General features: G+C 35.7%; 3 protein-coding genes across 4 annotated transcripts in view; 1 reads left to right on the top strand and 2 right to left on the bottom strand.

Annotated features, from left to right (window-relative positions):
- Positions 1-4,799, bottom strand: part of LOC109611827 (TWiK family of potassium channels protein 7) — a 127,346-nt gene extending 122,547 nt beyond the window's left edge. Inside the window, exon 1 of the mRNA XM_059122541.1 lies at positions 3,236-4,799. The gene's annotated coding sequence lies outside the window, so the exon portion shown is untranslated. The remainder of the gene's footprint in view (positions 1-3,235) is intronic.
- Positions 4,800-8,086: 3,287 nt separating this feature from the next.
- On the top strand, positions 8,087-10,690 carry LOC101892988 (histone-lysine N-methyltransferase SMYD3). Of its 2 annotated transcripts, XM_011297389.3 has the most exons (8): positions 8,087-8,272; positions 8,444-8,647; positions 8,716-8,957; positions 9,024-9,154; positions 9,600-9,776; positions 9,835-10,120; positions 10,180-10,342; positions 10,406-10,690. In XM_011297389.3, exons 2-8 carry the CDS (start codon positions 8,529-8,531, stop codon positions 10,614-10,616), a joined length of 1,329 nt encoding a protein of 442 aa, XP_011295691.2. In that variant the 5' UTR covers positions 8,087-8,272; positions 8,444-8,528; the 3' UTR covers positions 10,617-10,690. The 2 variants fall into 2 exon arrangements, with proteins under 2 accessions (XP_011295691.2, XP_011295690.2); XM_011297388.3 differs by lacking the exon at positions 8,087-8,272 and having other exon boundaries at positions 8,297-8,647.
- LOC105262250 (centromere/kinetochore protein zw10) lies at positions 10,553-12,994 on the bottom strand. The gene is made up of 4 exons (XM_059122356.1): positions 12,244-12,994; positions 11,558-12,181; positions 10,934-11,503; positions 10,553-10,872 (listed from the first exon to the last, which is right to left on the bottom strand). The coding sequence occupies exons 1-4, from the start codon at positions 12,895-12,897 to the stop codon at positions 10,666-10,668; spliced, it is 2,055 nt and encodes a 684-aa protein (XP_058978339.1). The 5' UTR covers positions 12,898-12,994; the 3' UTR covers positions 10,553-10,665.
- Positions 12,995-13,451: the final 457 nt, after the last annotated feature.

Here is a 13,451-nt window from a genome sequence, read left to right as displayed (position 1 = left end):
ATACAAAAATAATCTGAAAGATTTTCCATTGAAAAAAAATCTATAAAAAATCAGTCTCCTTGAGATTGCAGATTTTCTTTCTACAGAAAAAACAGACTTCTTAAGAAAATGTCTACAGGGTGAAATGAAAAAACTGCAACCAACTTCAGGCATTTCTAAGCCACTCGTCCGACAGCTGATCTTGATCGAAACTCGCATCGCAGTAGTCGGAAAATGTCTCGTGAGTTGAATATATCGCCATATTCCATTCGGCAAATATTGAAAAATTAAATCGTGTAAAACCATCGAAATTCCAAAAATTGCAAGAACTTACACCGCAAAAGAAAGAAAATACAAAATGAGATGAAAAAACTGCAACCAACTTCCGACTGCTGTCATTTCTAAGCCACTCTTCCGACAGCTGTTAAAAATATTCCAGTGACAGCTCATTACATTGTTTACAAGCGTACAGAAAGCATTTTGGTGAGAATTTTACAGAAAAAAAGTTATTCGCGATGGAATTCGAGCGTGATAGTGTGATTTCTTTATATTTGGATGGAGAACCTCAAGTGGCTATCGTTAGAGCACTCCAGGATTTAAATGTGAATAAATCTTTCTGGGTCTCGTACCATCGCTCGTTACCGTGAGCTCATTACTGGTAGCGTAGCCCGAAGGTCAAGGAAGTGGACGAAAGAAAATAGCAACATCAGCAGAAATGGTGCGAAACCCGCGTCGCAGTGGCCGAAAAAAAATGGCTCGTGAGCTGAACTCATCGCAATATTCCATTCGGCAAATATTGAAAAATGAGCTCGGGGTAAAGACATTGAAATTCCAAAAAGTGCAAGAACTTACACCGCAACAAAAAAGAAAGAAAATAGACTCAAAAGAGCTAAAGAGTTGTTTCGATTGGCCGAAAGTGGTGAACTGCCGAATATGGTTTTCTCCGATGAGAAAACATTCGTTCTCCAGCAGTTTGTAAACAAACAAAATAATCGTGATCGTGATGATCACCAAAAAGGTCAGCTGAAATTGTACAGCTTCGGTTGGCCAACAGAACTCAAGCGCCGGCCATGGTGATGATGTGGGCTGCCATAACAGCCGATGGTCGCTCTCCGCTCGTATTAATCGATCATGGCATCAGAATAAATGCCGAATATTATGGCGAAAATATTCTGGAGGGTGTATTAAAGCCTTGGAAATTTTGGCCGCAGACCTTGGACATTCCAAGAGCACTCAGCACGCGTCACCCAAGAATGGTTACAAAATGAGGTTTCTCGCTTCATTTCCAGCGCACAATGGCCACCAAAATCCCCGGATACCAATCCGTTGGACTATTGTGTCTGGAGTACTTTGGAAAGCAAGGTTGCCACAAAAAACACCAAAGAGTCGGTCACCTCAAGCTAGCACTTCGCCAGGAATTGGCCAAAATACCGAACATAGCAACATTCGGACAGCGTGTGACGGTTTCATTGGCCGTTTGAAGGCCATAATACTTGCAAAAGATGACCAATTCGAACAAATCTAAACTTATTCTAAAAGTTGATGCTATTTCCGACATTTCTTGCTTTCATTCAATTAAATTTAAAAAAAAATGCCGTCTGTCCGCGTGTCTGTTGTAATCACGCTATCCTTCGAACGAATTGAGATAGAAGGCTAAAATTTTGCACACGTGTTTATTTTTCCAGTATGCAGGTTAAGTTCGTAAATGGGCCACGTTTTCATATAGCCCCCATATAAAGGTACCTCCCGATATTCGGTATTTTGATGATTTTAGCGACATTATTAACCGGAATTGTTTCAAATTTGGTATTTGAGATTCGTAATGGATACTACAGCCTATGACAGAAAATTGTCTGTGCAGGTCCATGTATTTGTATAGCTCCCATATAACTGTACCTCCCAAAATTCGGTATTTTGATGATTTTAGCGTCATTATTCACCGGAATTGTTTCAAAAACCTATTTAGAGTTCCTAATGGGAACTACAGTCTGCGACAGAAAAATGTCTATGCAAGTCCGGGTCTTCGTATAAGCCCCAAATATCAGTACCTACCCTTATATTCGGTATTTTGACGAGTTTAGGTACAATACCCACCGAAATTGTTTGAGATATCGTATTTGACGTTAGTAATGGATGCTATAGCCTTTGACAGAAAATTGTCTATGCTGGTCCAGGTCTTCGCACAGCTCCGATATAACGGTACCTCCCTATATACGATATTTTGATGATTTTAGCTACATTATTCAGCGTTTATTTCAAGTTTCGAATTTGAATATGGTAATGGCTTATGACAAACAATGCCTATGTAAGTCCATGTCGTATAGACCCCAATATAACGGCTATATTCGGTATTTTTAACATTTAACAGAATTTTTTAAGGATTTCATTTTTTTTTTTTTAATTTCCAAATTCGTTTCAAATGGTGGAGGGTATTCAAAGTTCGGCCCGTCTTTCTTTTTTGAAAATGGCAAACTCTTCTCAATGCTAAAGTTTCTTGCTATCAGAGTTCCTTATGGCGTATGTCTAGTGTTATCAATCATACGCACCCAATAACCTTATTTAGATTTTTAAGATTTTCCGCCCCTGATGGCTGGTAATAGCTATTTAGAGACATTTCATACATCTGGGGATTTTTTTCATCAGTCACCTTGCTCTACGTGAGTGGTTTACAGAAATTCGTGAAAATGTCGATATCCCAAAATTTTGACTTTCCATAGAAAAAATAAAACCAATGAGTTTATAGCAGAATGAATGATGCAGAATCGCATAGGCCATTGCCAGAACGACATAGAACAAGAATATGGCCTCTGGTGCGAAAGCTTTTGTTTTGCCGTAAAAATTATCGATGTGGTTAATGACTGGCTTCTGTTAGTCTTAAACACCGTTGGAGAATGCGGAAGAAATGTAATACCTTTTCAAAAATTTCCTTTAAAATCATTGCCCTAAACCTTTCTCATTTCTTTTTTTTCACTATCTTAGAAAATCGAACTGTTTACTTGGGTCCCACCATTGTATCGTTTCATTGTCTCTTCGGGCTAGGCTTTACCGGCATTCCATGAAATACAAAAATAAATACAAAAAACTAGCCTTTAGCTTTGAAATTTAATTAAAAACCAACCATCTGTAGCGCAGCAGCACACACACACTCACATAACCCGCATACAACTTGTGGAAGTGTCCTTTAGTAAAATAAAAAAGAACTCAAAATAAATAAAATAAAATGCAAATTAAAGCTAAAAGTAAAATGGCAACTTACCCAAAGGTGGTTGGTTCTGGCAAATCAAAGCGGATATTAGGTTGCAGCAATAATAGGTTCGGGGCAACACTTGTAGTCTTAGAACTTGGGTTGATATCCTTTTTCGCTCGGTTTGTTTGTTTTGTGTTTTTGTTATTTTTTGTTATTTTCTACTTTTGTTGCCAGTCACAAAATTCACAAAACTTTTGTAGATCCAAGCAAAAAAAACCGAAAAAATCAAACTAAAAACTGTTGTTTTTGGGCCAGGTGCTTTTCAAGGGATATGAAGTAAAGGGGTATACGGCGTGATGGCAACAAACAGTCCGTAAAACCATCCATGACAGAGGAAACATAATTAACTTTGCGTTTTTTCTGTTCCAAAAGAAACTTTTCACTTGGCGTTTTTTTTTTTTTTTTTTTTGTTACGTTTTTCTGGTTACTTTCTACAATTACACAGCATTTGGCAGCGTTTTTGTTTCATTTTTTATTTTTTCTTGGAAACACCTCAAAAGAGCTCAGGATTTTAAACCTTATTTGGTCAATTCATGCCATGTACCACACACACAAACACACGCGCGCACTCACGTCAAAAAAATTAAGTTAATGCCCCTTTACCTTTGGTTGTGATTTGTTTTGCAGGGCTTTGATTTTTTTCCTCTCACTCTCTCCCTCTCTCAATGGTTTCTTTATTTTTTCTAAGAATTTTTTTTGGTTAATTTTCACACAAATTTAATTTGACTAGTTTTGATTTGATGTATTTTTCCTTAGACATTTTTCTGTATTTCATAGAATTTTTTTTCTTTCACTTTGCTTTTTTCTTCTCTTTTGAAAAATGAAAAACAACAACGTATTGCCTTCTTTTTCAAGTAGATATTTTCTTGGTTTTTATTTTTGCCCAACTTTGGGCCTTCTTCATTCGTTCGTTTGGTGCCGTTTAATTTGGTGTTGAATCCTTCGATTGTCTCATAATTGAAATCAATTCTGTTTGTATCTGGTTTTCCTTTGGGGTGGTGTCACATAAAAACCACTCACTCACTATTGTTACAGCAAGTTAAACTCACACACGGACGCACGCACGCACGAACACAATCATGCCAGTGCATGGAGAAAAACACGGGCAACAACAAAATACATTGTTACAGTAGCCGTAGCCGTAGCAGCAGCCGAGACATTCAAGAGCAACATCCTCTATTTGGGCGAATAGGTGGTCAAAAAGGACATTACGGATATGGATAAACAAATAACTTTTTCCAAATCTCTTTCATTGACTGACATTTCAGAGGCTCAACAAGAAGACAGACTCCTCATAATTTGTTTACACAAACACTCTCACTTGTCACATTTATTATTTAACTCGTCTAAATTACCGTTATGTGGAAAGCAGTATATTTTTCTGAAGTTTTACACACACATGTTGTTGTTGCTTTTTTAACCTGTCTTCCATTCCTTAATGCTTCTTCTTGTTGTTTTGTTTGTTTCTTTCTTTTTTTAGTTGTTTCTGACACATCCACTAACCGCACATTCCGTATAACAGTTTCCGTTTGTTTGTTTGGTCCAGCAGAGATGAATGAAAGTATACGACTAAAAGCAAATCTGTCTGGATGCGAATATACAGCAGCATCTTGTGTATCGGCATGCAAGGATGTTAACGGGTATTCGTGTATGGGAGTGTGTGTGTCGTCAAACAAGAAAACTTTGCATGTCATATGAGAACGAGAGCCGCCACAATTCATGAAATTGAAGAAACTCGGAGAAAAAATGTTAACAACGGAGAGAGCGACTCTCTTTTCCAAAAGAGTGGATAGCGGTCACATTTTTCCACTCTACAACACACAGCAAAAAACAGGCGGGAGACTTTTAATGTAAACAAAGGGAAAAACAGCTTTGACATTTCGATGATTGGCATTTGAATGGGGGATGAAGATGGGATAATGCTATCATACCAGCTACCGAAGTTTTATGACAATTATTTCAATTGAGTTAATGAGAGGAGGAAAGGAAGAAATTAAGTATGTTACACTCTCCCCTTTACATTTTTCTTCAAAATCTTTGTTTCTTTCAACCAAAATAACGGATTTTTAGTTTGTCCTTTGTAGATTAATAGAGGTAACTAGCCATACATCAAATCGAAGATGGAATAACGTTATCATATTATCTACCGAAAATGTTCATGAAAATTGTGTTAATTGAATTACAAAGAGGAGACAAGGTAGAAATTAAACATTTTACACTCTCCCATTCCATTTTTCTTCAACATCATTTATTTCTTTCTGCCAAAATAACGGATTTTTAGTTTTTTTTTTGGTAAGAGGTAGCTAGCCATACATCAAATCGACTGTAGTGACAACTGTCTTAATAATAATTTATTGGATTTTATGGAGAATTATTATTATTTTCTAAGATAAATGAACATCGAACATACAAATGTCCTCAAATGTCCCCGTGCACATTTTTCACTCAGGTATCTTTCGGGAGGTAGGTTTAAAGAATATTATTATCTATTAATGTAATGTACTCCAAATTAAAATTTAATATAAAAATGCCATAGCATGTTCACATGGGCATACGTTTTACATTCTAACTTTAATGCTACGTTTATGTTAGCGCTTTTTTTAGGATTAACTCACTTTCAGAGGATTTATTTGACATATAGGCAATGGATATGACAATTTTAATCCAAATCCGGTGGGTTAACCCGTTAATATGTAAACGTACTGTAATTCTTATTCCATTGACAGATGTTTCATAAAATATATTAATTTTATTGGCAGCTTAAAATTCTTATTTGAATAGACAATAATCCAAAAGTTTGACATACCAATGTTCTACCTGCACTGTTCTACCATGACATAAACGCTGTACACACATAACAAATCCAGTGGATTTTAACTGTCAATAGTGTATACGTCACATGGTAGAAGAATATAGGTGGATGCATCAACGCTTGGGAACATTGATATGTCAAAATTTTTTAAGTGCTTTGTCAAAAATAAGTCGATTTTTTATGATTTCTTATACGACGCCAATCGTAGGTTGTAAAGATATGTATTTTTCAAATTTTTTTACAAATTTCAACAATTTTTCATTCATGGTTTTCAATATCAAAATCTGTTTGACAGTTCATTGTACCAGCAGCTGTGTCGATGCGACTACCTGTATTCTTCCACCATGATACGTCAAATGAGAATGACTATATTCAAATGACGATTTCATTTGACGTTTACGCAATGGGGTTACTATTGAAATACCCAATAGTTCCTCTTTTTTTTTCAATATTACTTAAAATGAATTCTTGAATTATTTTTTTTATTCAAAAATATCTAATGAACCATATCTCTTGTTGCAGTTGTTTTAAGCCCCCTATAGTTACAATTTCCTCTAACTTGCCCTACCATGTCTTAATTTCACCATGCTTGTGTCTAATTTCTCTTTATTTTTTATAATGCGGGGATCAGTAGCTCTATGTCGCATTGAATGGACCGCTTTTATATTTGGTGTGATGGGAAAATGTAAACAAAGCGGCTGTTGATAACAATTCTTGTTATTTCTTTTTCTTCTTTGTGTTGTATTTGCAAATCAAGAAATTGAAGCAAAGCGCTGACTGTGTCATGAACTTATGTACTGCAAATAATGTAAACGTATTCCCCCTTTGTTCATTCCATGGTGCCATGGTTCATTCAGTGAACACATTCGTTCTTTCTTTTTTTCCTTCCTTCATACGCAAAGAGGGACCATCTCGATCTAAGGAACACTAATGTTTTGTTTTTTTTTTTGGTGTGCATGTTACTGTTGGCTTTTCTGTTTTGATTCTACGGCTTTATTCAGATTTCTTTCTGTGTCAACTTTTCTTTTAGTGTTGCCATAAGGCAATTTCTTCATTTCTTTTCTTTACCAGGAAGCATCGGTGGGTAAATTATTAAAATTTAATATTTTATGTATATTTAGTATAAAATTTATAATTTATTTTATAAAAATATGAATATACGTATGATACATGAGTATGTGTGATTGTGCGTGCTCAAAAATATGAAAAATAAGCTCGAACATGAACTTAACCTGTAGCGCTTTGTTTGTGTGTGTGTGACAAATGGTGAAAACACCGCACTGAAGGCGACACCTGTTATGTGTGAGATGTAAAAGGGATATTTTTTGATAATATAAGTTGTGTTCCAGAACCTACAAATTAGTACTAATTAGTACTAATTCTGCTACAACGCGTTCCCGTACTGCAAAAACTAGCAAAACTTGCAGCTCTCTCGAGAAAAAAATGGCGCTGAGTGGTGCACATTTCTGCTTGTTTTAGCTACATGAATTTGGCCGAGCAGAAATGTGCAAATTGTGAATTTGACATTTAATAGGTAGGGCTAACAAGGTTGAAAAATGTATTGATACATTTCAATGTTCCCGCGTCATAACAAAAATAAAGAAATGATCAACTTAAAAACTGAAGGAAAAACTAATATTCGTAGTGCAAAAAAAAAAAAAAAGGAAATATGGAGCACTTTTGGATGATTCCAGTAGTGAAGAGGACTGGCTGAATGATGAATCAGATTATTAATTATTATTATAGATTATTAATTTTAACGTATCGTCTTCAATACTAATTTTTTTAAATTTTGGCGTCCGTTTCAGTAAGGTTTCACCAGTCCAATTTGGACTGTTTACTCTTGGAATTTTGAATTTTGACATTTTATCGCATTTCTGCTAATTTTCCGTTCCCTTATTTTTTGAGCACACCTAATTGAGAATGACATTTCGAACTGTTCTCTCTTCTGCTAGTTTTACTACTAAAAAAGTACTGGAACACAACTATACTTACAAGTGGTAAACGCTTTTCGGGAACACAAATTGTTTACATTTTTTTTTTATTGTTGCCATCCCTAATAGAACATAACGTAAAAGAAAACATCAAACGTTTTGTTTTGTTTACATTCTAAAAATACAAATTCTTCTTGTTTTCTTCTCACCGTGAGTTTATTTTTAATTGTTAGCACTTAAACGCTAAGAGAAACATAAAGCGCACACGAAACGAAGACGCCAGGCAGCCATCCACGGCAGGTAATGTTATGATAGACAATCAGTCAGTTTCTTTTAATTGACTGCCAGAAAAGCAAGCTACACAGCACCAAGGAAGAAGCAAGCATATAATTGCAAATTGTGGTCTCATTGCCAAATAATAAAAAAAGAATATTAATACCAAAAAAATCTATTTACAATGCCTTCGAATAGGAGAATATTTGCACCGCACCTGATACGTTCACTAGAATCGTTGAACATCAGCAATTACCCGGCCAAGGATTACAAGAAGGATGTAATGAAAATGAAACCAAATAAGGCCATTAAGCGAGGCGATCGTATACTCACGGAAAAGCCATTTGCCTATGTGCTGAAATCACAATTTCGCAAGGAAAGATGTGACAATTGTTTGAGCAGGTGAGGAATGTTTTTTACATATATCAAAATCAAATAAAAATAATTACCTTTTCTTGTTTCATAAACAGCACCAAGGTTATGAAATGCTCAAATTGCCATTACGTATACTATTGCAATCGTGCCTGCCAAATGGAGGCATGGCCATTGCACAAAATCGAATGTCCATTCCTAAAACGCATTTATCCACGTACCGTACCAGATGCTGCCCGCATACTGTGCCGTATAATTATTAAACTGAACAATGGCGGTGATATGGAAAAGGGTTATTACACAGAGACTTGTTTTAGAAAGTTCCGTGATCTAATGTCTCGTAAGAAATAGGCAATTTGTGTTCAACAATTTTGGAAATAAATAACCCCTTTTGTCTTTTTTTTAGATTATCAAGAAATTAAACATGATCCTCGTCGTTTGGAACATTTAGAAAGTTTGCATGCTATACTCAGTGAAATGATGCAGGACAGTGCCATTGTGCCCAACGAAGCTGAACTGTTGACAATTTACGGCCGGGTATGTTGTAAAAATAAACCCCCAAATTCGATATCAATGACACACAATTTTCAGTCTAGAAAAATCTGGTTGCACACGTTAGCCATCTTCCAATCATATTTTGGTTATAAATATTGCCTGCTTTTCTCTTGTTGTTGTTGTTGATAGCATTGCGTTGTGTTTTACGTTTAAAATTGTTAATGTTTTTTATATTTTTTCTTGTTTGCTTTTTGGGCATTTTGCCAGAAAAGGAAGCATCCACAACACACTTTCGTTTTCTAATTTATAAACATAGAAAACATCAGCAACAACAAAAAAAACTTGTAATGTTAAAAGTCGAGCCCCCTACTGCTGACTTTTTGCATAGCAAAGCGGCGCTAAGCTATTTTTTTTTTTTCGTTTTTTTATTGTGTAAACAACTTGTAGTAATGCTAATGATCATATGTATTTTGTCCACCACATGCAGTTAATTACAAATGGATTCAATATACTCGATGCTGAAATGAATTCAATTGCAACGGCCATTTTTTTGGGTGTTTCCGTCACCGATCACAGCTGCAAACCGAATGCGGTGGCCACATTTGAAGGAACTACACTGCATATACAGGCCATAGAGGATATTGAGTGTCTGGATTGGTCAAAGGTATGTTGAATGTTAAGAAATATAAACAGAATAACAACTATATGTATTTATTTTTTAGATTTTCATTAGCTACATTGATTTACTCAACACCCCCGAGCAAAGGCGCAAAGATTTAAAAGACAATTACTATTTCCTGTGTATCTGTAGTAAATGTATTGATAGCCAAGAGTCATTAGAAATGGAATCAGCTTGCTGTCCCAATCGAAAATGCAAAGCCTGTGTTGATGTGAAACTAACAAACTGTTCAGCTTGTGGCACTGGCATAAGTCCAAGGCACAGAAATGGTTTTAATGAAGTCATGGAATTGACTAAACTTCAGTTGGGCAGCATGAAAGAAGTTGCATGTAGGTTTCCCACAATGGTGACCTTTATTGTGGTATATTTCATACTTTTTTCTTTACAGATTTGGATGTATGCAAAGTATTGCTAAACAAACAGGAGGAATTTATGCACCCCCTAAATGTTTGGTACATCAAAACTCTGGATGCTGCCTTTGAAGCTGCCATAGATGTTGGAAAGTGGCCAGAAGCCATGAATTACGGCAAAAAATTATTGCCAGGATTCCGGTATTTTAAACAAGAAGATAATACAATCTGTAATGAAAATAATCATTCCTAAAAATTTTTCAGCAAATACCATGGTGACTGGAATCCCCTGTTGGGTCTTCTGTACTTGAAATTAGCCAAAATACAACATCATGAATCATATCTCAAGGAATGCATAGAAAATTTCCAAGAAGCCCGCAAAATTTTGGAAGTAACACATGGCAGAGATCATTCTCTGATACAAAATCAACTCAAGCCTTTATTGTTGCAAGCCATTGCTGAAAGCACTGCTTAGATATAAGTTTATGTTAAGTGTTATATACAAACTTAGGTTAGGTATTTATTTAATAAATTCTTTTTAGTGCCAAAGCTCTTCTTTCCGTATCGGGATGTAGGCTTCTTATCAAGCCAATAATTTCATCAGCCTTAAAATATTCTGTATATTTACCTATGGACCACATTTCACTGATTTCAGTCAAGGAGGCTTTCAGCGTTTCTTTTAAAAGCAACATACGCTGCCAACTTACCACCGTTTTAAGCTCTTGACCCACCTACAATTTTGAAAAGAAATATTAATATACTTGGTTTTCAATTGTGATTATTGTTAATTACCTTAAACAAGGAACCAGCCTCTTTTTGAAACAATTCAAATATTTCCAACATAATCTTCGCCTCCGATGGTGTAATGATTTCTTTGGCCACTACTTGTTGGTTCAACATGAGCGAACAAACACTTATTAGCTCTCCCATGGTTTTGTTGTACTCCTTGACGGGAAGCACTGGCTGCCACAGACTCTCTAGCAAACGCAAATGTGACAAACATTCATGGACCATTGTTGGTGTTATATAACCTTCATTTGTTTGCAATATATTCTGCAGCACATTCAATTGTTTATCGATCTGCTGTCTTAGATACTTGGTTCCAGTGGCCGAGAGGTTCTTAATCATATTCGAAACAGTAGGTATACCATAATTCTTGGCCAAAAAATGATGAAGGAACATGCAATTATTGTAGAAAATCGTTGATTGTTGGGGCAAAGTTTCCAAATGTTCCTTGTGGTATTGAGGAACCAGAGTTACATAGGAATTGATTAAAATCGATATGATGTTGAAAAATCTTCCCTCTTCATAAGAGGATTCATTATCTTGGCGGAGAATGCGGTTTAAGAGTTTTACAAACTCCTGAAAAACATAATATTATTCAAAATTACCAGCCATAAAAAGAAAGTTACTTACCAAAACGCTTTTTGAAACCATGCACCGTGGAAACAAGAAAGGATTATTGGCCACATCTTCGGGTGTGTTTTTCTCAGCCATAACCGTTATATCCTGCAAGTCTTTCTGCATTAATTCTCTTCCTGTTTCCATAATACGGCGAAATACACGATTCTGATACAATGTGTTAAAGTTGTGTGTAAATTTGCTTAGTTGGTTGCTGACATCACGATTGATGAAAAACAATTCAGCAAGATATTTTTCAAATTGTAAAATATCTTCAATTATAGATGGCTTGGATTCGTTGTCCAAAGTATCGGGTATGGCATCCATGAGACATTCATCGATTAGCATTTGGAGAAATCTTTGGGAAATATGTTCTCCAATGACGCTGAATACATGCTGCTCCTCAGAAACAGATATATTCAAATTGTCCATGCAATGAAACAACAGTTTTATATTTTCAAAGACCTGCTTGTAATCTGATTTGGAGCCACCAGAGTTGTTGTTAACAGAGTAGGACAATTGGAACTTTTGATAATCGTCACTGTCATCCGAAAACGAAACATTCACAGGTTTGGTAATAATGGGTGACAAACATTTGTCCATCAGAAAATCACATAATTCCGTCACATCATATTTAGCCTACAACAAAATGTTATTAATCTAGGTTTTATGCTACACTCACAACGAAATGAACTACCTACCTGGAACAGAGCCAACACTGTGTCCTGCAATTGATTTATATCTTTGGATACCTGTATCGTTGCACAGCAACTCAAAGCAACTTGTTTGTCCGAAAATTGAACAAGCTCTTGAAATTTGTTGTGCAGGTTTGATTTTACCGTATAAAACTGTAGAACATATTTAACTTTGATCGTGTCATAGCAAGGACTGGCCACGAGTAACTTTTGGACATTACTGCTAGCACTCGTATTTATCAGATTATTCAATTTCTTCAACATGTCCAGTTTGACCATGTACTCATTGGAACTGATCTCTTCCAACATTTGAAAGATTTCATCAGCGCCCAGTATACGATTGATCACATCCAAATCCCATACCACCGATTCAAATTTACGTACCGTGGATAAGAGTTCTGTATCAAAATGGGACACTGAACATTGCAACGAGTTGAGCAGTTCATAGGCTTCCTTTTCCAAGAGTTTGCCCTCCTCCAAATCGAATATGGTCGAATTGTTGGGCATAAACTCGACATAATTGTCCTCGATGTACTTAGAAACACGTTCCTTGAAACGATGTATATGCTCCTGAGTGGTTATGATGTGTTTGCGAATATCATTGACATTATCCGAACCCTTATTGGAGTTGAGATCCGTTTTGATTACCAAAGCTTCCATTTTCTATTTTTGTTTTCTAAAATAAAACTGAGCGCGGCCTGTCATATCGCCATTGAATTATAACGGAACAAATGCTTGTAGACTTTGACGTATGATTAAGCGGCTCGACAACATGTCAAACCTATGTGTCAATCTTGAATACATTTAATTGAAGCGGGCTGGCAATGGGCTGAATTGTGTGGTAAAAGGGTGAAATAGATCAAAATCAAAACAGATGCAACAAGATGGCATTAAATAAATAAAACGACTTGGAGTTTGAATGAAAAGCCAAGATTTCATTTCAAATTATGCTATGTATTTCTCTAAAGATTTAATTCCCCACAAAAAGTGTAGATTTTAATTAAAATTGTAATTAATAGCCAAGATTTCCTTTCAAAATTATCCTATATATTTCTCGAAAAATTAATTCTATATTATAGAGTAGAGTGAACATGCATTCCCAAGCATAGATTTTTTGATTATAACTTAATATGCTTATGTTCTCACACCTTAAAGTCAAGAAAGCCATGACAATGGAACAACTCTAGTTTATTTAAATCTCTCGGATTTTTTTT

The sequence above is a fragment of the Musca domestica genome, unplaced genomic scaffold (genome assembly GCF_030504385.1).
Source record: "Musca domestica strain aabys unplaced genomic scaffold, Musca_domestica.polishedcontigs.V.1.1 20, whole genome shotgun sequence".
NCBI classification, from domain to species: domain Eukaryota; kingdom Metazoa; phylum Arthropoda; class Insecta; order Diptera; family Muscidae; genus Musca; species Musca domestica.
The sequence above is the reverse complement of the archived record's forward strand: the minus strand, read 5'-3'. Positions and strand labels throughout refer to the sequence as shown.